The sequence below is a fragment of the Sceloporus undulatus genome, chromosome 5 (assembly GCF_019175285.1).
Source record: "Sceloporus undulatus isolate JIND9_A2432 ecotype Alabama chromosome 5, SceUnd_v1.1, whole genome shotgun sequence".
Taxonomy (NCBI): Eukaryota; Metazoa; Chordata; class Lepidosauria; order Squamata; family Phrynosomatidae; genus Sceloporus; species Sceloporus undulatus.
In genome coordinates, this window is record NC_056526.1 from 16,533,790 (window position 1) to 16,560,496 (window position 26,707).

General features: G+C 38.7%; 1 protein-coding gene across 1 annotated transcript in view; it reads left to right on the plus strand.

The window, feature by feature from the left end:
• SLC15A5 (solute carrier family 15 member 5) overlaps positions 1-18,565 on the plus strand; it is a 42,795-nt gene extending 24,230 nt beyond the window's left edge. The window contains exons 6-9 of the mRNA XM_042469446.1: positions 2,579-2,767; positions 4,118-4,249; positions 16,664-16,772; positions 18,052-18,565. Of these exons, the coding sequence (XP_042325380.1) occupies positions 2,579-2,767; positions 4,118-4,249; positions 16,664-16,772; positions 18,052-18,199 (578 nt within the window). The 3' untranslated portion in view covers positions 18,200-18,565. The remainder of the gene's footprint in view (positions 1-2,578; positions 2,768-4,117; positions 4,250-16,663; positions 16,773-18,051) is intronic.
• The last annotated feature ends 8,142 nt before the right edge of the window (positions 18,566-26,707 follow it).

Sequence of the window (26,707 nt, forward strand, 5' to 3'; positions counted from 1 at the left end):
AGGAGAGTTGTTGTAAGATTTAACTCAAATCATTTGAAATGCTTTGACAAAGAGTTGTACTGTCTGACTTATCCTTGTATTAGGAGGTTATCATGTAGCCATTTTTGCCTGATCCGGGCATAAGAGGGGATTGGGACTGAAGGGGGGGGGGGAGGATATTATCGCACAGGAAAATGCATACGTCATCACAGGGCGACCACAAGCTGTCCCCTAAGCCACACCTAGCCAGCAGATTTTGTGGGACGGAAAGCTCCTTACACTCTGGCATCCAGCACATTCAGAAGTAATGAGAATCCCCTCAGTTCTAGCTAGTGTGTATTTTTAGAATAAAAGAGCAGTCTTTTTTTAAAAAATTGGAAATCAATTGCCATTTGCATGAATTTTGCATCTGGAATGCTCTTCCATTTTAAACTACCCCCCATCCTGCAGTGCAGTTTAAAACACACACATGCTTAGAAATCAACATTTCCTGTTCTCTACTGTTTAATTCGAGCCCCCTGTAGTATGCAGCTCAGCCAGTGCCGAAAGACAGGAAGTATTAATCTGACTAGAATTAGCCTAATTAAGTTTGTTGTTAAGCTTTGTGCAAAGGAGAAGGGTATGAAACAGCAGGTGGCAATTACTCAGGATTTAAAATAAAATAACGGCTCAATTGAGCTGGAAAAAAGAACACTTGGATAGCAGTGCTGACAGTTCTTCGGGTTACATCTTGAAATCCTGAAGTCTAATGATGCTGCAAAAGTTCGAAAGGTTAAATATTTCACTTGGTGCCACGCAGAGAATTCTCATGGTTCTTTGAAGCCTCATTCACTGGCATAGCGTGTGTAGAAGAATGCAATACTGAACTCTCCCAAGATTATGTACTTTTTCCCATCACAGTTAACATGATGGCCAGTTGAGTAACATCAGTCTGGTTAGTGTCACTCAGTGCGGATGTCCGGAAGGGCCTGGGCTGGCAGTGCTGGACTGCCTCGCTCATCTGTCCCCCCAGCTGGCCACCCACTACCTGGATAGACTGCTGCTGGGAGGCAGTGATGCAGCCTCTGGATGGCCCATTTAGGGTCTGGTGTGGCATTCTCACTTACCCAGCAGCTATGCCAATACCACGAGGTGTACCAACTCACTGGGTGTACACCTCCACTCTGGGGTGTCACCCAGTGCACTCTGAAACCCCCCCCCCCATACTCTCCAATGACATCCCTAGGCACATTTCTGACTTATGGTGACCCTAAGGTGAGAGAATAACTTGCCCAAGGTCATCCATGGGCTTACATGGCTGAGCCAGGATTCGAACCCTGGTATCCAGAGTCACAGTCCAATGCTCAAACCACTATGCCACACTGGCACTAGCATAATCCCTCTCTAAATGCAATTTCTACTTCCAGTGTAAGGAATCATTTCATTTATTATTATTATTATTATTATTATTATTATTATTATTATGCTTTATTTGTATAGTGCTGTAGATTTGCACAGCGCTGTACATACAAACAATAAAATAGATAAGAGTAAATCTGCCCATGGCATACAATCTAAGAAATAATAGCATAATACATATAAATAATACATAGCAATACAGGAAAGGTTTCAATAAAACAGGCAACAAATTAAAAACGTCAAATAGCAAATAATTAATTCTCTCCATGATACAGCTTGGTGTTATTTTCATTTCATTTATTCTTATTTATTATTCAGAAAGGCTGAAATCTCCCACCCACCCTCCTTCCCAGAATTTTCTCCAGATTGTTATAATCTGTTTAGAATGGCAGGGTCCCCTTGTAGTTATCGAAGAGTTATGTTTCCACAAAATAGCATAAGAGCAACTTGCCATTTTTTCCGAACTATGTGGTTACTTGACTGATTCTGATTGAAGCAAAGAAAACCTGATGAGGCTTGTGAATATACATGTGTGAAAAGTGGCTGAATTCTGGAAAATGTGGTTGCAAAAAAAATCAGCAAAAGTGTTTTAGCAATGAGCACCTTCTTGGGAATCAAGAAGACATGTCTGATTACAAAGTGGCCTTGCAAGGACTGAAAGTTATATATATGTTTTATGCTAGTTATATGTTTTCATTTTTCTATATTTGTGAATAGAAATGAACACAGTCGATTTATGGTTTATAAATTTAGGAGAGATAAATGTAGACAATGAATAGTGTAGAGAGGAAGATGTAATAGATAAATTTAAGGATCAGTCAGAGGGAAAATGGGAGGTCAATTTTTTAAACTTTTTAAAAACTTTTTGGCTTTTCTTTTTTCCTCTTTGCTCCTTTCCCCCTTCTTTCTTTTTTGCTTTCCTCCATTTAATTGAACTGTGGGAGGAGGCAAGGATGGGATGAGACATTTAAGTGTTTATTTTCTGTTCTTTTGTCTTGTTTGGTATTTGTGTTTATATTTATATGTCAAAATTTTGAATAAAGATTATTATAAGACCTGAAAGTCAAACATCATGAAAACTCCACTGAATTCAGAGGTATACACAAAAGGCCTTAATTGTTGCCTCCAGCATACTAGACGTAATTCAGAAAAGCGATGTAGAATGATTAATAATAATTACTATTATGCCTTTTGTACCCAGTTGTAGGTTACACGTTTGCTGCCTTGTCTGTGATGGTTGCTGGGTTTTTTGAGGTGCACAGGAAACATTTCCCTTCAGTGGAACAGACTGTTTCAGGCAAAGTACTCCTTGTTTCCTCCATGCCGTGTGTCCATCTGGCCCCTCAATACATCTTGCTTGGTGTGGCAGAAGCTCTGGTGACTCCCACCTGTAAGAAGACCATTTTATTTCATTTTCTAGCCTTAAAACCAACTGACTTGAGCACAGAATGACATCTGTTTGAACAGGGGCGGCCTGAGTACCTTTCATCAGAATCGTCACCCCTGGCGTTCTTCCACCGCTTTTCTGAACAGGCTCATTCATCATTGGAACAGAAAGAGCTTCATTTGTCATTCTAGTAGTTACCGCTGCGTTCTGAACACTAATGTTCTTTGTGGATAGGAAAAATGTCTAATTGGCCACCTCTGGTGGGGGTTTCCATCCATTACATCTAGTAAACGTGCTAAAGCTAAGGCTAGGAAGATAGGAAGTTGAGATACCAGGACTAAAGTGGCATACCCTCCAATGTTTCACAGACAACTAAAACCAAAAACATCAACTTTTTTTTTAAAAAAACATTAATACAGTGGACCCTTGTTATACACTGAGGTTTGGTTCCATGATCCCCCGTGTATAACAAAATCCATGGATGCTCAAGTCTCATTAAATATAATGACATAGCAAAATGGTGTCCCTTAAAAAAATGGAAAATCAAGGTATGCTATTTGAAATTTATACTTTTTTTGAATATTTTCAAATCGTGTATGCTTGAATTCATGTATAAGAAATCCGTGTATAAGAAGGGCTGACTGTAGTTTTATTCATATCAAACAGTTTGAGGCTAAAGATGGACAGGGTATCTAAATGCATGTAAAGGATCATAACTCCAATGTCCCCCTGCCTTGTCTAAGGTTCACAAGTGTCCTGTCTATTGTGTCTGCCATTGACCCCCCCCCCCCCCGGTCCCTTCAAACTCTACTCTCTTTCTCCCCTTCAGGGGTCTGAAAGAGTTAGCAAGTGAGGCAGGCACATGAGTAGCCCATGAGACTTCTAATCTCTCAGGATCCTGGAACATTAATGTGAGGCCTTACACTTAGGAGGATTGAGGTGGGCTTTATATAGGTCTGTCTCATATGCACCAGCAGGCTGGGCAATAGAGCAGGTTGTCCTATATTGGTTTGTGAAAAAATTGTCAACCTTTGTGCTGCCCCCCTAGTTTCTGACTTGCTGAGTTGAAGTGGCAAGACCTGAAGAGGGGTTCTACCTTTTCTCTGTGTGAACAGAGACCCTACTATAAGTTCCAAGTCATAAATGTACATATGGGATATATATGTGTATATATGTATACAAATGTACATTCCATGGCCATGGAGTGATTGTGCAAAGATGGGGCATGCCCAAGCAGCAGCTGGCTGCAGTTTCACATGTTCTGGGAAATATCATGAATATAGAACAACAAGGAATGCATCGTGACACCCCTGTTATACCCTTCATGTCTTTTTCCTTTCTTGTTTTACAAAGGTTCCTTCATTATATTCCAATTTGTGCCAAGTAGAATTCGTGGGGTCGCCATGCAAGTCTCGACTTTCTTCAGTGGAGCTGGCAGCATTATGGGGGCCTTTTTCATCCAAGTGGTTTACTTTGGCTCACAAGGTGAAACAATCCTTAAGCATAGTGAAAATATCTTTCCTTCCCCCCCCCCTCTTTGGGGAGCTGTACCCTCTTCCTATTGGTTATTGACTTCTGTTAGAAGCATATTTAAAAGTCTAGGTGGCAGCAGTTTATTGATCTCTTTTTCATGATTAAGATAGGTCACTAAGATGCAGCTGTATTCATCAAAATGTAATAAATCATTCTTTTTCTGAAAGACACAATAATTAATGTGTGGTGTCTTAACAGGACAGCCTTCTGTCCTCTGAAATTGTGTTAGGAGTCCTCATGTTACACTAAAAGAGCACAGTGATGACATAGACATCTATATTTATCTGTGCTTATATCACTATCTATCATGATTTCCGCAAAGGGTTATTTGAAAAGATTTGACTTAGGAATGGGCAAAATTCAGGAAACATATTTGAATATTTATGTTTGAAACTCATATACGATCTTTCAACGCAAAGATTTTCCTAAGCTAGCTTACCGTATGTCTATTTTAGACAAAAAAGTAGATAGTATTAACATCAGTGCCTAAACTATTACAAAAAAATAAATAACCAAAGACGAAAAGAATAGCATAAAACACATAAAAACAAGGAACTTCTATAGAATCAACTGTATCACATTTTAAATATTTTTAAAAAACCAAATAATAATAGCATTACTATAAAATCAATCCATCATTATTCAAAAGTGGGTTGAATTTTTTAAAAGGTATTTCTGTTAACCAGAAATAAGATGAGAAGGAAACAAATTTGCATCTTAAGGAAAGATATTCAAAAGGTATACTGCAGAGCTGGGGGAGATACAAAAAAGTACAATCAAAATGATTAAGAGTTTGAAGCAATTCCCCTTTAAGGAAAGGTTATGACAGGTGCAGATGTTTAGGTTAGAAAAGACAGTAAGTAAAGGTCCACCTACAATGTTATTTTATTGCATTGATTACTGCAGTACCACTGCTGTAATCAGGTACCCAAACTCTATGTTTCTCCAGCCCTCTTTCACCATCCTCCCTGTGCTGGTGCTGCTAAAGACTTCCTGCTAAACTAAGGAAAAGGAGGAAAGGTGGGCTGGGCAGGCATAAAAAGACTTTGTAAAAAGCCAAAAATAAATAAAATAAAACTTTTATTTCTACCCCGCTTTTTGTCAAAACAATCAAAGCGGCTTACAATATTAAAAATAATATAACTATATATACAAAATATTCCCCCCTTAAAAAGAAAATTAAACAATTAAGGTTTAAAATTACATAAAGACAAGAAAGAAGGTTCTTTGTCAGAGGCTTTGTTAGCAGAGGTATGCCTTTACCTTCACAACTAGACTTGTAAACTGAGCTTCCCTTGATCACCTCCCAATGACAAAATGAAGAATACTAAGTGCAAGATGTGTGGGCAAAGAAAATGTCATGCTACTACAAGCATACACCTTTCACCACTTGAGAGAGCATTAGTATTAGTCGACATACTAAATGTATCATCTAGTTTGACCTTTTGTGCAAGGACACTGTAATGGTGCATCCAATTATGCATGGTTATGGAGCAAGGAGAGATGGAGACACTTTTTGTTTTTGGATTCAGTGTACTAGAACCCAAAGTCATCCACTGAAAATGAATGGTGAGAGATTTAAGACAGAGAAAGGGAAGTGCTTTGTTGCACAATACATGGCTAAATGATGGAATTTTCTATCGCAGGTTGTGTGATGGCTGCCAACTTGGATGGTTTTTTAAAAAGGTTAAACAGGTCCATGGAGTATGATATTATCAGGAGCTATTAATCATGGTAATACTCCACCACCAGTACCAGAATCGGAACACACACAAATATCAGTTGCTAGGGAAGAGTAGCAGGGTTGGGTGCTATAGTGCTGATATCCACAGAGAAGAGGGTGCTATTAGGCAGATGAGCTTCTTGTGGCCTTCTAATAGGGATCTGGTTGGCTGTGGTGGGCACTGAATACTCTGATCAAACAGGTCTCTAATATATTTACTTGCCCCATTTAAGTGTGCATAAGATGTTGATAAGATTCTGCTTCATTTGTTGTTATTTGCCCTCAAATCAACTTTAATGATCCTATGAACTAAAGCTCTCCAAGAGGCGTGCTCTGCTCACATCCTGCATACTCAGGGCCATATTTTCCCTGACTGAATAAATCCACCTGTAGTGGAGTCCTTCTCTTCTCCTCTTGCCTTCCTTTAACCAAACATTACCATCTTACTTTGGACATATGAGTCACGTCATCTCATGATATGTCCAAAGTAAGACAGCCTCAATATGGTCATCTGTTTCTAATGAGAGTTCAAGCTTATTTTGTTCTTGGACCCATTCATTTGTCTTTTTGGAAGTGTATAGTATCTGTAGTCCAGCACAACATTTCAAATGAGTCAATTTTCTTCCTGTTATCTTTCTCCACTGTCAGCTTTCACAACCATACACAGAAATCAGAAATAAGATGCCCTGGATGGTTTTGATTTTAGTATTTAATGATTAAATAATATATCTTTACTCTTAAGGATTTTATCTAGTGCCTTCATAGCTATCTTTCCATGTCTAAGGGTTCTGATTTCTTGACTACAGTCTCAATTACTGATTGTTGTTGGTGTTGTGTGACTTTAAGACAACCCTATCACAAGGTTTTCTTGGCAAGATTTGTTCAGACAGGGTTGCCTTCCTCTGAGAATGAGAGCATGTGACTTGCCCAAGGTCTTGCAGTGAGTTTTCATGCTTAGGCGAAGATTTGAACTCTGTTATCCAAAGTCATAATCCAACACTCATACAACTACACCATGCTGGTTCTCCCATTTCTGCTAGCTAGTGTGATGGTAATATTGTATTTGTATATCTGCCTAAATACCTTAAAAAGGTTAACCTATTTAGATGCTAAATAGAGTCAGCCCTGGTTAGTATTTAGATGGGAAACTGCCAAGGAATACCAGATGCTGTAAGCTATATTTTAGAGGGTGGAACTGGCAAAATCACCGCTGAGCATTCCTTGCCTAAGAAAACCCAACGAAATTGATGAGGTCACCATAAGTTGACATATGACTTGAAGGAACAAACACATGCTACCATTTGTGTATCTGCCTGTTGCATAATTAATTTCACTGTAAGAGAAGTGTAATAGTAAAGAAGCCCGCCTTCAAGTTTTGTTTCCAAACAAACTTTGCTCATTAATTTAGTAGCACAGTGATGGACAAAGGGGTGCCATCCAAATGTTGTTGGTCTTCAACTCCAAGCAGCTCTAACCAACCAAGACAATGGTAAGACAATAAGGGAGTTAGTGTTGAACTATAAATGAAAAAACATGAATATTCCCATATAAAATTATTGTTTGCTTAGCTCAGGTTTTACATGAAAAGAAGACACTATTAGTTCTTGGACAGAAGTTTTCAAAAGTAGAAGAGTTTTCAGAAGAGTTGTCTCTCTAAAAAATATGCACTTTTCTTTTGATGTTGTAGTTCAGCATCTCTTTCAGGTACCAGTGTGGATTCATATAGTTATAGTATGTCTGTATCTTTGCACTATAGTGGGAGGTATGCCTTTGAGTGTAACTATTCTTCATCCATGGAATGTTGGAGGAATACCATACTTTGAAAGTTCCAGTTAGTGCCTGGAGCAAAGGGTTGGTTTCTGTTTATACATTTTTTTCTCTGTTCAAAGTAGATGTGAAGCCATTTTGTGTACTGAAGCCTGATCTTTACAACCAGCAGCATCTGCCCATTAAATCACCCATCTGAGCTTTTCTAAAACAGCACTGCAAATTGCCTGTCAACAAATATAGGAGAAAAGCTCTTCAATTATTAAAGGTGCTAAATTCTGGAGCTTGTTTATTATATATTTTTATTCGATCTGTTCTGTATTCTGCTTAGGGTGTCATACATGGTTCTGCCCCTCTCCAAATTTATTTTCACAACAATGTGAGGAAAGTTAGGTGGAAGAGAGTAGGTAACTAGATCAAGAACAGCTGGTGAGCTATCTCACAAAGCTTTTTTGGATGAATGTGAATTGAAACTTAGGGTAAATAGTAACTGTAACCACTAAATCATATTGCCTCATCTCATGCCCTTAATGTTCCATCCTGATACCTATAGTGCATGTGTCCATGTGTATCTACTCTGTCACATATACCTTTAAATGCCCAGAGCTTGGAAAGATTTTTAAAATAATTCATTATGTACATGTTACATAATAAACTGTAAAAATAATTTGTAGGTATATGCTGCCTGGAGCTGGCAAACTGTTCAGAAGTCACAACACCATAAATTAACTATATAGGAGCATAGCATCCAGATCAAGAGTAGTAGTGCTATTCTATTCTGCTTTGGTCAAAGGCCTCCCATGGGATACTGTGTCCAGTTCTGGGAACCACAGTTCATGAAGGATATTTACAAGCTGGAAAGTGTCCAGAGATCATTGATCAACATGGTCAAAGATCTGGAAACCAAGCCTTATGAGAATCAACTTGGGGAGCTGGATATGTTTAGCATGGAGAACAGAAGACTGAGAGGTGACATGAAAGCTATCTTTAAATCACAGAATGATAGAGCTGGAAGAGACCACAAGATACCAAGGACCCTCTGTGCAAGAAATAAGATTCCATCTAAATATTTAGAACTTTTTTTTACTGTTCAAAAAGGTTGTTCAAAAATGGGAGAGATTGCCTTGGAAGGTGGTGAGTTCTTCACCTTTGGAGGTCTTTAAACAGAGATTGAATGGGCATATTTCAGGAGTGCTTTAGTTGTGAATTCCTGCATGGCAGTGGGTTGGACTAGATACCGCTTGTGTTACCTTCCAACTCTATGATTCAAAGTAGGTTGAAGTTCCTGAATGCATGGACCATAGTCTTAAAAAGCAAGAAGAGGAAGAAATAGAGAAAGAATGTGGTTGCTGCTTTACGAAAGATTAGTAACTGTGAGGAAGAATTGTCTTTGAATCTACTTTATGGCAGGGTTTTTTAAATATTTGAGAATTTATGTCAAGTCTCTCTTTTCACCTTCTTATTTTCCACCTCTTTCTTTTTTTTTTTAAAGATACTTGGTTGGCTTGATACTAGTATCTTGACTCTTTCCTCCCAACCCCTAAATTAATTTATCATTTTTACTGCTCTCCTTTTTGTTAAATGTTAAGGTCAAAAATCTCCCCAAGGTGCCAAGCAATCGTAATGCATTCTGCCAGTAGGTGTGAGCAGGTGTGTGAATTGCGATATTTTAAGTATGAGGTCAGGTGGTCCCATTTTGCTGCACTGAAAATATGCAGAGTCATAAGATTTCTTTTTCTTTTCTCTTTGATACAGTTAGGTGTTAAGATTCCTAACCCCCTCTAGGCACTTGATGGGAAGCATAAAATAGAGATAGAGATAAAGCTGTCCCCACCACAGTCACAGTAGTCGTTTATTTATGAATGCATTTCATTTTATTAAAATATTCTATCCTATACCATACAATCTCAGGACAGCATAGAACTCAAATCAATACAAACAGATTTAAACACTTTAAAACCATAACAAAACTTTAAATAAACTTTTAAAAATGACATTAAAGAGTCAAAATGTTATAGTAGTTTGAGTCCTGGTATAGGATTCTGAGAGATCAGGGTTCAAATCCCTGCTCAGCCATGGAAACCTACTGAGGCTCTTTGGGCAAGTCACATTGTTTTAGCCTCAATGGCAAACTTCCTCTGAATAAATCTTGCAAGATTCTCTTTACTGTTCTCATATATCAGAAATTGCTTGAAGACACACATATTAAACACATTTAAGAAGTTAAAACAGGTTAAAAATTTAAACAGTTGTTAAACCATGTACATTAGCTCTTTGAGATAAATCCAAGAGGCTCAAATATTTTAATAAATAGTCATTTATTTAATTCTCAATGAAGCCAGCATTGGTGCCATTTGGGCCTGCAAAGGAAGGGCATTCCACAATTGGGGCACCCCAGCTGAAAATGCCTCCCCCACAGCCTCACAGTGTATTGTTCTCTGGTGATAAACTGGTTAGAGCACCCCATGAGATCTCAGTCCTCAGGCAGGCATATATGTAGGCAGAGATGGTCCCAAGCTGTTTAGGGCTTTACTAGATGGGATAACAAGCACCTCCAATTTAGATGGGAAGTATATTGGGCTCCAGAGCCATTCTTTAAAGGAATTTCAGTCAGCAATCAGCTGCTGCATTTTGTACTGGCTGCAGTTTCCAAGCCATCTTGACCTTAACACATTAGAGAGCTAGGCCAAAACTTTAAAAAAAATTCAACAGGGAAAAATGCAAGGTACTACAGACAGGAAGAAAAAATGAAATGCACAGATAGACCAAACTGGGCCAAACCAATAATTCATTAGGATTTTTATCTTTGACACCTGCTGAGATCCAACATTTCACTGATCAATACTGGGACAAACCTGGTCAAGTAGGAGTGTCGTGAGTTGGACCCAGAGTGGTGTAGTGGTTTGAATGCTGGACTATGACTCTGGAGACCAGGGTTCAAATCCCAGCTGAGCCATGTAAACCCACTGGGTGACCTTGGACAAGTCACACACTCTCAGCCTTAGAGGATGGTAATGACAAAACCTCTCTAAAGAAACTTGCCAAGAAAGCCCCCATGATAAGGTCACCTTAAGATCACCATAATTAGGCAACAACTTGAAGGCACACAACAAAGCATGGTGAAGATGGCAAAAATTGTTAATGAGGAAAAAAACACAAGCAGTGAGAAGCTGCAATAATTTGTAATCTACACAGTCTACAGAAAATCCTGGAAATAATAATAAATAAATACAGGGAGAGGCAAGATCCTGTTTTTCCCTCCACTAAATTAATTGAGTGCAGACTACTTTTGCACTTTGAATTCAGCTTGCAACAAGTGAAGTAAGTCAGCTTGCAGCAAGTGAGGTTAGGGTGAAAGTGAGGGAAGGAGAAAGAAAACTGGACATTTTAATAGCAACTGAAAAAGTGAGATAACAAAGGATTAGTCAGATCTGTCCCTGCCAGATTGGGACAATAGGAGGGTATGCTAGCCATGCTTGGGATACGGAGATTGAACACCACAGAATGTCTCCACTGCAGGTACCACTTGAATTTTGTTCCACAAATTAACTCAAGTTGGTGGTACATGCAAAGGCCCGACTGTTCTAATATTTTGATGCATCTTCAGATTTTCATGGTGACATGAAGCACTGAGATCTCTTGTCATTGTTGAACTAATCATAGACTTATTCCCGGTGAAATGAACCTCAGTATAATTGAACACCATGTCAAAAACAGCCCCAGCTCACTCACCCACTCCCCAAAGAAATACACCACACTCCAGAAAGATGCCCACCTAACCCCTATTTAAAAACCTTTAAAGGAGAACAGTCTATCACCACCGCCATCTGAGGCAGTCTATTCCACTGTCAAACAGTTCATACAATATAGAAGTTTTTTCTAATGATTAGGTGGAATCACTTTTCCTGTCACTTGAATCCACTAGTTCTTTTTCTAGCCTCTGGAGCAGCAGAAAACAAGTTCACTCCATCTTATGCTTGACATCCCTTCAGATATTTAAAGATGGCCATCATATGAGTTCCAAGTTTTCTCCAAGCTAAATATACTCAACTCTCTACATTTAACCTCATAAGACTTGATTTCCAGAACTTTAATCATCTTGAATTACATCCAGCCTGGTCAAGGGCACACCCAGTTTGATTTAAAAGACAGGAAAGTCCCAAATCCTTGATCCTTTTCTTTCCTATTTTATTTTGGAGAGCCATATATGTTTTGTGTATCCCAGAATTTTCTGTCAGCTCTCAATACAATCAGATACTTTTTATACCAGCTCCCCAGGTCCATTTATTTTAACCCAGCATAAAATTGCAACAAAAAGGAACAAAATTGATGACTTTTCAGTCAGTCTGAATGCACCCAATGTCACTTATTTCTCCCATCACATTCTCTGTTTAGGCAGCATGTTTGCAGGGGTTTTGGTGTTGCGTAAAGGCTTTCTAACAGAGAATTGGTGTGGCATAGTGGGATTTGCATTCGACTACAACTTGCCACTTCATCACCATACCCACAAAGTTTGCATTTCTGTTGCTAATTACACACAGCCTGCTTATAAATGTCTGATCCTGAGAACTTCACTCCATGCATCTGAGGAAGTAGACTTAAGTCTACAAAAGCTTATGCTCCCAACTTCTTTCTCTCTCTCAGTTACTCTCAAGATCCATTTGCAGACTGATTTTCCAGACTAACACAACTATGTCTTTGAATTCTAACCACAACAAAAGGCTTTCTTGTTTATTTGGCCATTCCTTCTGAAATATCATTGATTAAAATTATTACCTGTTAGATGATCTCTTATCACTTTCTGGTGACCTTATTGTTTTGTTTGTTGCTGCTCTGATGTTTTATATTATTCTTGCTTCAATTTTTTTAAAAAAGTTATTTATTTATTTATTTATTTATTTATTTATTTGCATCCCATGTTTGTAATCTTGTGAGCCACTCTGATCATTTTTAGTTATCAGCATATAAATCCCTTGGTTTCAGGCACAGACCAAGATAATAGTTCCACTGAAATCAATAAGACAAATTAATTAATTGCAATTAATTTGTGCCCTGTTACTTCCATGAAACTTTAGTATGACGAACTTCAGACTGAATAGATTAATAATAAATTTAATGCATTAAATTTAATAACAGTTAATTAATTAAATTTAATAACAGTTAATTAATTAAATTTAATAGTTTCCCAGGTGGGGATTGCTGAAAGACAATGGCTTGCCTCATGCCTTTGTGCATTGCAGTATGACTTTCATTTAACTACAGGCTGATTGCCCCATTAAGAATGTGACACTAGTATATGGCAGTATCTCCGTATCTCTCCATTGCAACTGATTGGAGGTGGAGGTTTGGAACCCAATTTGTCAAATCCACAGTGGCAAAGAAATTCAAAAATGTATCTGATAGAATACTTATGGCATATTTGCATCTGGTAGCATCATGTTTGTCTCAAGTTGTGTTTCCCTGGCAAAGTAGATAAGATAGTCACTCGGAGCTTTAAGTGGCGTTAATCATTTCTTTAAAAAATGCATCTATGAAGGATGGTGTGAATGTGATAAAAATAAGACTTCTTGGAAATTTGATGAGTGCAAACAGATGATGGGTGACAGTGATATTTTCAGTACGAGCTGAAGGAACTGATTTCTTAAGGCTCTTTATACCTCCCCTGACATTTTAATGAGACGCATGACAAAACCTATCCCCCCATGTTACTTGTTAGGGAAATAAGTTTCTCTAAAAGTTGCAATGCAAATACATGCAGTGGAGTTTGGGTTGGTGGTTAAGAGTGAACCCATTTTCCTGTGACTCCATCTTACCAGTAGTGTGGTGGTTTCATTCTTCATGACATGGATCCTACCTCCCAGCTGTTCCCCAAAGCTTGGATAAGGTTCCGCTCCTTCTGTTTGTAGTGATTATATTTGTATTTCCTAATAAGTGAGATCTTATTGAAACACTGGTGCCTATCAGAGAATTCAGCACTTGACTCCTTCATCCCAGTATGCGCTATGACTGGTAATCTTGACTTTGGTTGGCTTTAGAAACAGGATTTGACATGTCCTTAGCAAACAAGTCCTTTGGCATCTATCTAACCTGTGTTTTGACAGATAACTGAAACCTCTGTGCAGAGAAGCTTTGGCTAATCAGGGCAGAATAATTGTTTTAATTGAATATCTAGTGTTTTAACTGAATATCTGGTTTAATGTGTTTTTATACTTTTGTGTTCCACTTTGTTTTAGATGTTTTAATTTAGACTTTAAGCTGTTTTGAGGTCTATTCAGGAGAAAAGTGGAATATGCTGTATATACTCAACTATAAGTTGACCTCATATATAACTCAAGGGCATGTTGTGGGGCCAAAATTATGGGTTTTGATATGACTCGTGGATAAGTCAAGGATAAAACTTAGGGGCCTATAACAAAGGATCTAAAGCATGAAGCAAAGCAAAACGATGTCAAAAATTTACAAAATTCCAGCAGACATAACTCTTTGTGCTCATTCTTAAGGCAGGATTAATGAGAGAGTAGAGGGAGTTGGTGCTTCCAGGACAGATGATACTCTTGTCTTTCACCAGGGGATGGTTCCTGCTTTTAAATAAAAGTTACAATACTTAACATCTGAACATCCTGGCAATCCTAAAAGGGAAAGGAAAGGAAAGGCAAAGCGAGAGGACTTATTCAGGTATAAAATGACTATTGAAGTGTAGGTCTCTTTCACACTACACACTTACAATATCTTGTACATTGCTTTAACTGCCATGGCTCCCTTCTCTGGAATTCTGGGATTTTTAATTTCATGTGGTATTTTGAATTATCTGCCAGAAAGCTCTAGTGCATCACCGAACTATAAATTCCAAGAGACTGAAGTTGCTATAATTGTGTAATGTGAAAGAGATCACATACGTTTCTGTATTCATCTAAGCAGATAGTCTTCCCACCCACCAAGTTATTAATAATGAAGCATTCTTCCAAAATGATCTCACCAGCATATCCATACCTCAATTGTTGACCAGTTTTCCTGTCACACTCCATATCTGAGAACCACCACAGGGCTATTGTCTCATGTTGCTCAAAAGAAATGGTTTTACACTTTATAGTTCTATGCCTCTGGAGCTGAGATCAGAGCAGCAGAGCAGTTTTAAAGTGCATTCGACAAGTTCATCCTTAATCATATCAGATGGCATCCACTGCCAAGACCTATTGGCATGGCAAACCCATTAAGGCCTTGGCAAAGATGTGATTTCCACAAAGATATAGGTTAAACTTTTTACCCTGTGTGCCACAGGGCAGACTTTAAATTGCCTAAGAAGGATGTCTCCCTGGTTTTCAAAAACATTATTTACCTATACCACCTTCTAAGGTATGGCATGGTTTAGCATACTTTGTAGAACAGGTCTGGCATAGTTTATCCTACTTACAATTAAATGGGACTCAAGGGACTCTGCAAGAATATAGGTCTGCCTGACAGGGATGCGAAAATCCTCAGTCTCTATTTCATTGTGTTTTGTTTTGTTTTGTTTTTCCTGAATCCCACCTGCATTCCCATCACACCCTTGGTTTGTATCCTGCTGAGAAACTATTTTCCCTTTACTTATGGAAATTAATCATATTTTATATGCATTATCCATAATGTTCTTAATTTCTCCACATTAATTTGCACACTTTCTACACACTTTTGTTCAGATTTTCCCCACTGGCTTGCAAAAAATACATGCTGGGCATAATTTTCAATAGCATACATTCTTTTACTAGGCTTATTAGAGTTTGTTCACTGGTTTGGAAGGCTAGCTTATACAGGAGCAGCTGGTGGCCTCCATGTTAGGTGGGATAGCAAATTGTCTGAACTTTGAAGGAGCTTTAAAGGTGGTTCAAAGTGCTGAAGCTATTTTGATGATGGGATTCAGCACTTTGGACAGCTCCCTTAAAGTTCAGAACCAGCTCCAACAAACAATAGCTGGAATCCTGTTAGTGACATGGGTAAGGGTAAGTCCACTTGTATATATCTTTGAGAGGGAGGGTTGTTATTAAAACTGGTATTCTCTTAAACTATCCACAATATCCCTGATTCACCATTTAGCCACTGCAGACCCTTCTCAGCCATTTCTTGGCTTGTGGAGAACAGGGGGAATTGGAGAAGCATCTGACTATGTTCTGTACCCAGATGCTGAAACCTCTGTATGATGGCAATAGGTCTCATCAGTCTGTGCCTGACTATGGCAACATAGCCACACGCTTCTTTGACACCATTCTACCATTCTCCACCAGAGTGGCTGTACGAGGGGGACCTACAGTGACTAAACATTAAGTCTGATAGAGTCTTGATAGAAAACATGTGGCGTAATTGTTCCTGCAGCACTATTAGATCACACTGTGGCATAGAGTATCCTAGTCATTGTTTGCAGAGTGTGCATACATTTTCCAGTCAGCAGAAACCCCCACAAATTGGGAATTGCCTGGTTCTGACAGGCAATTCCCAATTTACACACAAGTGTATTACTGTGTGTAAAGAAAGATTATCCCATTCTAGTTTCTGAAGAGGAGGAAAGCACATCCAAACAGACAGGATGTATGTCCACTACATGTCCTGTGATGGACACTGATTTCTCCCTTATATCTTTATATTCTTTAGCACTGTAAATGTTGGTGTATGAATAAGATGCCGATTGCCCTTAAGGGTTCACCAATACCATCATTCCTACTTCTCTATCCTTGTAACTGTGCAGTATTCTTTGTAGTCATAGGTAGGAGGGTTTAGATAACCTTCTGCCCTCAATATTCATGGATCATATGAAGAAGGATAGAGTACTGTGTACAGTACTCATTCATGAACTGATTAATTGATTTGTTAAAATCCTTCTAATGTCTATAATTTTTTCCATACAGGTGACTGGTTTCCAAATATTCTAAATGAGGGCAAATTGGAGAGATTTTACTTTTTCTTGGCCTCATTAATGATGATTAATACTTTGGGCTTCTGGATTATTTCACATAGGTAAATCCTTAGATATTCAGCATTTACATCTGTTTCCACTGGGAGAAGCCTTTTCTGGTTAAAGGAGTTTTGCTTGCTTCCAGCAATATTGACTCCAATGGCATGGAGGTGGCCATGATTCTGCTTAGGCTTTTGGGTTGGTCTCTTCAGAACTGGTGAATGACAGTAATGCCAGAAAATGATATCAAGACAAGCTTCTAATGCAGGAGAAGATATGGTCACTTGGTAGTAAGGCTGCCTAGAGTTGGCTGCACTGGAGTAGCCAGATGGAATTGGGGGAAAACTCCCTGTCTTACTCAGGCCCCATTCCCACTTACATTTAAACCAGTTTGTGATGAATCAATTCCAAAGGTCCATCGATCCTACTATGGAAGTGGATCTTTTCCTTATCCCCCTATAATCGCTTCTTTTTGAGCACAATTGTCCCCACTAGTTTGCACCACTTCAAAATGTGTGTTAGTCATCTGAACATCATCAGATGATGTAAGCAGCAGCCTAGCTTGGGGCCTGTTTTTTTTTTTTAATTGATAGAAGATTTGATTCATTGGTTTTGCAACTGCATGTCTCACTGAGCTGTTGTCGGCCCAATTGCCCAGCTTGCCATCTGAGTAATTGCAAGTAGTTGCAAAATGAATGAATCAAATTTTCTATCATTTTTTTAAACAAAATCATGCAACCATAGGTCGCACCACAAACACAAAGGCAGTGCTGGGGGGGAGGGGGGAGAAATGGTGGATCTACCAAAAACTGAAGAGGGATGGTAAAGACTCTTCTGTGATTAGTCCCTCCCTTCCAAAATTATGCGATTCAGATCTGTCATTCCCACTTGTTGAACACACTTCAAAATCGAGATTTTTTTTTTAAAAAAAACCACCAAAGAACTAGTGTCAGGAAAGAGCAGATTTTTTTGCATTTCCCTCACTTCATCATGATTGAAACCAATCACAATAGGATTGGGACTGGTTTCAAATGGGAACGATGGTCATATAACCCGATCAGCAATTCGCTTTAAATCATAGTGGAAACGCAGTCAGAGACACCTTCTCTGAGTCCATAGACCTATGCATCAAATATGAGGTGTCTGACCCTGAGAAAAGAAATGATGTTGGGGTGGAGCGACCATTTGTTCACGTTAGGATAAGACCATTCAATCTATCCCTTGTTCTCATTCTCTCTGAATATTTTTATTGGACTTGAATGATATTAAATATATTTGGCACACCCAAATATTATGTTGTACTGCACAGCAAACGTGGCTTTATTTATTTTTGTTTTGCAGATACAATAACCTGCGGCAAGATTATGATGAAGGATTCAGAGGGAGTCTTCTTCAAGAGCAACTTTTACAGCATGAGAAATCACTTAAATTTTATGACAGTATCCTGGATTGTCCCTCGCCTTTGTCCCCTGTGGAGAATCCCCTGTGAAATCTTGCTCTGAAAACGTCTGGTTGAGCACTTCGTATAGTCAGTCATCAGAGTATTGTGTCAGATTTTAATGATACGTTCTTTTCTGTGTTTATGAATGGACTTAACTATAACGGATTGTTGTTTGTCTTTTTCATGTCTTTATATACATTTTTAAATGCTGCCAGGTTGTTCCCATTTAGGCCCTGGTCCCCAGCTGTTCCAAACCACTTGCTTCCTTGACTATTTAGGAGACCCCCCTCAACTGACAGAGCCTTTTAAATGGCCAAGAGGAATATTTATCACTTTCATGTCCTGTATTGTATATATGACTTCACTTTAAAAAAAAAAAGAAGACTCTTCATATTTAATAAAGTCTCCTATTACACAACCTTAAATCATCCTGCCCAAGTCTCATGTTTCAGCCAACTGGGTTTCTGTAAGATGTTGGGCAAATCCAGCAAAATAGACCATGAGCAGTGACAGGGAGCAGCATAGGTAATAGTAATGCTAATGGTTTAGTCAGTGGTGTCACTTGGGTTGATGTCACCCCAGTGCAGTAAATCATGCTGCCAGCTCCAGGCTGCATGACACAGACCCTTATATTTTGCTGTAAAGTTTGCACAGCACTTTACATGACATAGATCAAGACAGAATAAAATAGTAATAAAACCTGCCATTCTGCATACAGTCTAAAACACAAAATAAAAACATTGTTAAAATAGTACAGCAAAAGTAAAGTGGACATATAGTACAGCAAAAATAAAGTGGACATCACGAATTAGGAACCAGTTGATATGAAATGCCTTCCTAAACTAAATCGTCTTCAACTCAGTCTTGAAACTGGACAAGGAAGTGTTAGTTCTTAACTGTGTAGGGAGGAAATCCCAAGCATAGGGAGCAGCATGGGAGAAGGGATGAATCTGAGCAGGGGAGGAGGAGAACCTCAGCTGAGTCAGGAGACTGGTATCATAAGATGTTAATGCACAAGGGGGGTGATAGGGAGAAGCGAGCACTGACAAATAGGAGGGAGCTAGTTGATGAAGAACTTTAAAAGTCAATAGAAGGAGTTTGTAGCAGATTCTGAAAGGAATGAGGAGCCAATGGAGAGATAGGAATAATGGGGTGATATGGTCATAATGATGGTCAGAGAAAAGGATCCTGGCTATGGAGCGTTGTACAGAAATTAAAGGGTCCAGGTGGAAAAGAGAAAGACCCACTAGAAGTGAGTTACAATAATCCAAGTGTGAGAAATGAGTTACAACAGTCCAAGTGTGAGACCACCAGCACATGTATTAAAGTTTTGGCCATCAAAAGAGAAAGAAAAGGCCTAATTCTGGCAAGATTGTGGAGAAAAAATCTACATGAGTTGGCAGTGGCCTGGATCTGTGGAAGAAATGATAGAGAGGAATCAAACAGAATGCCTAAACTATGGGCATCATTAGCAGGTTGAACAGAAATGTCATCTACCATTATTGGAAAAGAATAATGGAGAGATGGCTTGGGTGGGAAAACAAGTACCTCTGTTTTGGCCATGTTGAATTTTAAACGCCGATGAGTCATCCACCCAGAAACAGCAGCAAGACATGATAATTGCTATTCAACATCTGGGGAGAGCTCAGGAGCTGAAAAATACAGCTGGGTGTCATCGGTGTAAAGGTGATATTGATAGCCAAGGCAGACCCCTGAGGGACTCCCAACAGATAACAAGATAGGGTCAAAAACTTGATTTCCAGTAACCTCGGCAATGGAACTAGAACAGAATAGTAACCTGACCCTTGGGCTCATACTGACTTATGAAGGCTCCATTCACAGCCACTAATACAAACTTCCAGAGGAGTAAACACATTAATCTTTTAGAACAAAAGCAAAGAATGTTGGGTCATTTTAAGAACTAACCAATTTATTACAACATAAACTTTCCTGGATTAGGGCCTGCCTCACCAGATACCCGCCCCCACAAAAAATTAGAAAATTAGTTTTTTTGAAGGTCCTGGGAATTCTCTTTTATCTTTCCCTAGCTCTCATCGCACAGTACAATTTCCACAGTACTGTAGAGATGAGAGAAGGCTTTTAAACCAGGATGCAGTACAGACCTATTATCCATCATCAAATTATCACAGCCGACTAACTAGTTGTTAAACCCTTTCAGTCTGTACAGCAACAGACAAAGCATGCTTCCTTTTATAGCACAGTGAAAGACCAAACATCCTGTGAATGAGTTAAATGTACCTGATAAAATACATTAGAACTGGCTTTAAAAAAATTGAACCATTTCCAGGTACTACAAGCAAGACAAAGCATGTGGGACATTGTCTCAGGTAGTGTGTGGGGGAGAGGGAGGTAGTGAGAAAGGGGTGTAGAGAGAGATCAGTGGCAAGGATTAAGCTATCCATCTGTTGAGTTTGCACTGATGATGGAGCACATGCTCTCCATTGCAATGAGATGCGTTAAAAGAGCATTTTTCATTTCCAGTGCCTAGCAACAAAGTCATTCAGCACCTGCAATAGTTTAAACATTAAGTATAATTGGCTTTGCTTGACATAAATCTGCAGTTTTGTAAATAAGAACAGGGTAGTCTTATCGTCATACCAATTAGCAGAAAGGAATGCTTGCTTTACTGATGCCTGCTGTTTTTGGAGAGGATAGATGGGTCTCTTAATTTATTTATTTTAAAGTCTTCCATGGGCGCATCCAGAGTGATGAAAAAGACCAGAAAATCTCAGGTTTTGTTGTTCTTCTTTCTGATTTTATTCTGGAGATCCTTAAATGTTTCATTTATCCCAAAATATTTTCTGTCAGTTCCCAGTACAATCAGAGACTTTTTATACCAGGTAGTCAGGTAGGTTTATTTTAACCCAGTATAAAATTGGAAAGAATGGGAACAAAATATAAGACTTTCCAATTCGTCCGTATATGCCCAGTACCAATCTTTCTTTCATCCCCAAAGATGATCTTAGGGTGGAGCAGATAAAACTGTCAACACAGTTACTGTAATCCCAAATCATGGGAGATTACTAAATGTGGCTTTTAAAATATTATTGTAATGATAAAGTAGCATCTTATTGCATGACGTCACCTTCAGCCCATTGTTGCTGTATGGTCAAGACATTCTTTTTCATTGATGGAGGAAATGCATCAATGACTCTTAATTGCTTTGCAGTCCCAGAACTCCTCAAATGTCAAACTTCACTACTGTTGCAGTTGTAACACTAACAGTCTCCTCCTCTCCCATTCTCCCTCCACTTGCTAATCCAAAGCAACCTGATACACTTTTTAAATATATTTATTTTCTGATTGCTTTTTAAAAATATATATCGCATTACCAGAGTTGTAGAAATGTATTTTTTAAAAGTATTTTTAAAAAGTAACAACAAATAAAATAAAGTTTAATGCATAATGGGAGTGGAGTAAGGCTGTGTGTGGAAGAGACTAGGATGGTAGCAGCAACCACAGTTGCACGATTGTGAAGACGTGTGATAATGCCTGCTCACAAAACTGGTATGTTTTCATTTTCATTTATTTATGTGATTATGGCGAGAATGTGATAAAGCCTATGCTTGCAAGGTGAAATCCACATTCACATTTGCCACTACACTACCCTTTTGCTGAATATTGACACTATGCAACCAGTTGCTTATTTCTTAGTGTTCCTGCTTATCGTTCCACTTTGCAATGGGGAACCCTCTGTGTCTGTGTTTGCAACCTTAGAAAATCAAGTGATACTTTGAAGGCATTGATAACTAGTCATGGAGCAGCCAACAAAAGTACAACTCCGTGTGAAATGATTACACTTCTGGAACTCTGCTTACACAACCACATTTATTTATAAATAAATACATTTATTTATGTATTTTATTTATTTATTGAATTTAGAGCCTGCTTTTCTCCCAAAATGGGTTTCAAGACAAAACAAAGGCAAGTAAGGGGTGTACTTGAGGGGGAGAGAGGCCAGGCCTGGAAGACAAAGAGCCCTCCTCCAACCACCATCTTGAGGGGGAGAGAGGCCTTGCAATTTTTTTGTATTGTATTTCAATTTTACTGTACACCGCTATGATCGTTGCGGAATAGCGGTCTATAAATAAAAATTATTATTATTACTGTGAAAGAGATACATTCATATATAGTGCGGTTAAAGTAGATAGTTTGCATTTTTGTGAGAAAACATGACAGAAGTATATCAAATTATGCTTGGTGTGTGTTCAACTACAGAATTTGCTGTCTCAGACTGTAGTGATGGTCACCATCTTGGATGGTATCCTCATGAAGGATAAGGCTATCAGTGACAGTAAATCTAATCAAGGTGGCACTATATTACCTCCACCTCTACATAACTATGCGAGTTACATGATGCCAGTACAAAGTAGGATCTAGGCTGAATCTCCCCCCCCCCCCCCGATTTTTATCATTAATTTTAACCAAATTTCCATATGTTTTTTCCATTGGTTTCAATCACAGTTTAGAAAATCTACTTTTCTGAAGAGCACCCAGTTGTAGTTAGAAAGATTGACTTTTCCAAGCTCTAGTTTGAATAGTTATACACTTCCCTCGAGATTTTAGCAAAATAAAGAGAGTTCAGGGAGATAAATAATTTCGTGTGCGTACATTATCAAATCACCAATAAATGATCTGTCTATCTATCTATCTATCTATCTATCTATCTATCTATCTATCTATCTATCTGTAATGTCTACTTTTAGTTTATCTGTTTCTATATCTACTATGACAAAAATCCAATTGATCCACAGGATTGTACTTGAAATAGTCAGGGGCGGGATAGGGAGTTAAGGATTGCTTCTTATTGTTAAATGCTAAAAAAGAATTTTAAAATGTTTGAAAAACTTTTTGTATGTGTCTTTCTGTGTGTATACGTGCATAGACAGACAGACAGACAGACAGACAGACAGACATAGTTTGCATGCTTATATTAAGAAAGTATGTGGTTCCATGGAGATTCTATGTTCAGCTTCACTTTCTGTCTTAATGTCTTCTTCATTCTTACACTGACTTAACACTCAGAATGGTGGTTTTGCTACAAATAGGTCATTCTTTTTCTTCATCGCTTTGTGTTTTGTGAGAATTGAAGGAAATGGCAGCAATGTTCCTATGTTTTATTTAAGTAAATTGTTGCAAAGGTAAAACTCGCACATGAACAAGGCATCAGAACAGGTTCATGGGGATAGGGATTGGGTCTCTCCCTGCCCCCTCCTCCTGTGCTTTTAAAAGAAAGAAAGAAAGAAAGAAAGAAAGAAAGAAAGGAGAAGGAAGCCTTTGAAGAGTGAGTCCCTGTCTCTGGCAGGTCACCCAAATCCAGTCAGTCAAACATTTTGTTATTGCTTCCCCCTGCACTTACGTAAGTGATGCTGTTTGACACCTCTGAGACAATTTCTCATGTTAGATGGGTTGTAAATGAGCACATGGTCCAGAATAATTAACGGTAACACTTCAGTCCTTTTCTGACAAGAGTTGTGTTTCTCGTATGCTTTGCGCTGGTCTGTCTGCTGAGCTGCAACCAGCCATGCCTGAAAGACAAGAAAGAACGAGATGGACAAGTGTGTCACTGATTGAACCTCTTTTGCTGTAATTAGAAGTGTACAGGGAATAAATTATTCTCACACTCAAGCTGTCCAGCTTGCACTAATAATAACACAACCCAAGAACAATCTGCTTAAGCTGAGGCTGGACTGCTTTCGCAACCAAATGTTTTCTGCTGCCTGACTTGCTTTCTTTGAGTTAATGGCAAGAAAATTTCCCCTGCAACACATCTCAGAGTAATAAGATTGTCCTCCTTTCTTTTCTTTCCTTCTCTTTCAAGTAAAAGTTTTTTATATATTGTAGCCTGGAAATATTTCATCCTCTTGTTTACCACAAAACTCTTTGGATCAAATTCACTACTGGCTTAACTTGGCTGAATTTTATGGCTTTTACATGGAGTGAGGCACTGTAGCCCTGCAGCAGTCAATTCATTCAAAATGTTCTAAAATCAATTGTTGCATTTTTAGAAAAGAACTGAAAAATTAGGGATGGTGTTATAGACACATCTCTTCCATCTCCACTCCTGTGTCCAAAAGGCTCGATTTTAAAGCTTTCTGTGCCACTAGGCACAACACTATCAGTTCTATCAATGGATGTTGAAAGGAACAACTTCTCCTCTACCTCCTAGGCTACACTACCTTCACATGGGATGGAAGATGCCATTTCTTTACCAGCACTTAATTATAATTCAACTACTAGTTTGTTCACTTTTTCTACTTTGAACAGCAGTGGTTGCCTTTTCTGTTCTTTTCAGGAAGCAAAAACAGGTTGCTCTTCTTCCATTTATTAAGCTTAGAAATAATGCAGTTTGACACCACTTTAAGTGCTGTAGCTCCAGCCATTGGAATCACAGGATTTGTAGTTTTATAAAGTCTTTGGCTTTCTCTGCTAAAGAGTGCTGGTGCCTCACAAAGCAGTTGTTCTGGTTCTCATACTGGATGGTGTTGAAGTTAAAGCTACGGCTTCTTCCTACAGACTCCTAGGATTTGCAGTTTTGTGAAGCATCAGCACCCAGAGAACCTGGATGGCATAGTGGTTTGGTTTTGGATTAGGACTTGGGAGGCCAGGGTTCAAATTGCTGCCCAGCCATGGAAATTCACTGAATTATATTGGACAAATCTCATTCTCTCAGCCTTAAAGGAAAGCAATGGCAAACCTCCTCCAAATAAGGCTGTATCTACAGTACAGAATTAGTGCAGTTTGACACTGCTTTAACTTCCATGGCACAATGCTATGGAATTCTTGGATTTGTAGCTCTATGAGATATTTAGCCTTCTCTGTCAGAAAGCTCTGGTGCCACAACAAACTACAAACCCCATGTTTCTATAGGATGGAGCCATGACAACTAAAACAGTATCAAACTGCAGTTTAACGGCAGCCTCAATCTTACTAAGAAACAGGGTCACTAGTAGTTGAAGTCAAACTGAAGTCACATAACAGCAGAACAAGGGGAAGAAATAAATGCCACGCCTATAACATAAGTGACACAGTTAATTTCAATGCTAGTTACTTCAGAAGAGAAGCCAATATGGACATAATTCTGAAGATATAAACCTTTACACATCTACCTGGAAAGAAATTGTAGTGAACTTTGAAACATGCATAAAATTTATCTTACTGGCCAGTAATCATGTTGGGTTTCTAGAAAATGCAGTACAAAAAAGTAATTTTTCCAATGTATGGCTGATCTCACACACCTCCATTTATTTGCGACATGATATGCAGTCTCATTGTTTGTGCCAAATTGAATAAAGGAAGAGTGAAGAATCCCTAAAAGTCAAGGGCCTCTGCTTTCCTGCCTTAGGTTGGCTCCAATTTAATTCAGCCTTTGCAAACTGTATTAAAATATGGCATTTACAGACGAAGAAACTGGGAAGGTGAAGAAAATGACAATAATTTTGTAGTGCTGACTAATGCTTGATTGATTTCATAAGACTGCAAATAAAAATCATTCAAAAGATGAGTTGTTTGGAGGCTTGCAAATCATCCGGCACATCTGTTAAACTTCTAGACACGCACTCCTGACTTCTCACTTTCCTTCCCAGTCCTCTGCTTTCTGACTTTATATTACTATGTTTCAGGAAAATAAGTCATAATCACAAAGCAGATTAGACTGCTGTTTAACATGGGGCTTCTGAAGATTCCTTCTGCAGTTGTTTAGTATTTGATTTTTTTTCTAGCCTGATTTCTCCTAAGAGGTCTTTGGGAAGCAAAGGAATACACTAATGATGTCTATTAAGAGGTAACACAGCAAAGAAAATACTATGATATTGTCACCATATCTGTACATAGAAGATGGTAGCTTAAGAAATCTGTATATTTAAAATGTATTTATCTTACACATTTATTTATATAGATTGATATTCTGCTTGGAACTTGCATCTTCATTAAAGGCTTTACAGAGGCACAAAACTGAATTGCATATTTGTACAACATCTGTATTCACCTAAGGGGAGCCAAGATGTTACAATGCACAATCCATTGAGCAATGGCAGACAATGGATTGACTAATGTGGTAAGACCTGATGCAAGGAGTGCATCAATGAACATCGGGGCACTCCCTGACGCACATCACAACAGTAGCCAAGGAGTGCCTAGGCACAATGGGAGTCTCCAATGTACATCCAAAATGCCCAGTGTGCATCATACATACCTGATGCACATCTTTACTACTCCATAACAGTGTTTCATTCCATTTCTGCAATGCAGCTATGGATTTGTAACATTATGGAAGTTAGACTGTGATGCAGAATCTTGATTTAGATTTTATCTTAAAATTATCTTTCCCTCCAGACATTATTGGACTGCAGTTCCCAGAACCAGGATGTAGCTTAGTCCCTTTGGAAGTGTCTATGCCTTCCACCCCGCTTCAGCTCCTTCTTGTGGGGAGGGAAGAATGAAGTGGTAAAAAATAAAGAGGAAGCAAAGAGAGCCAGCATGCTGTAGTGGTTTGAATGTTGGACCATGACTCTAGATACCATTTTTCCCAGCTCA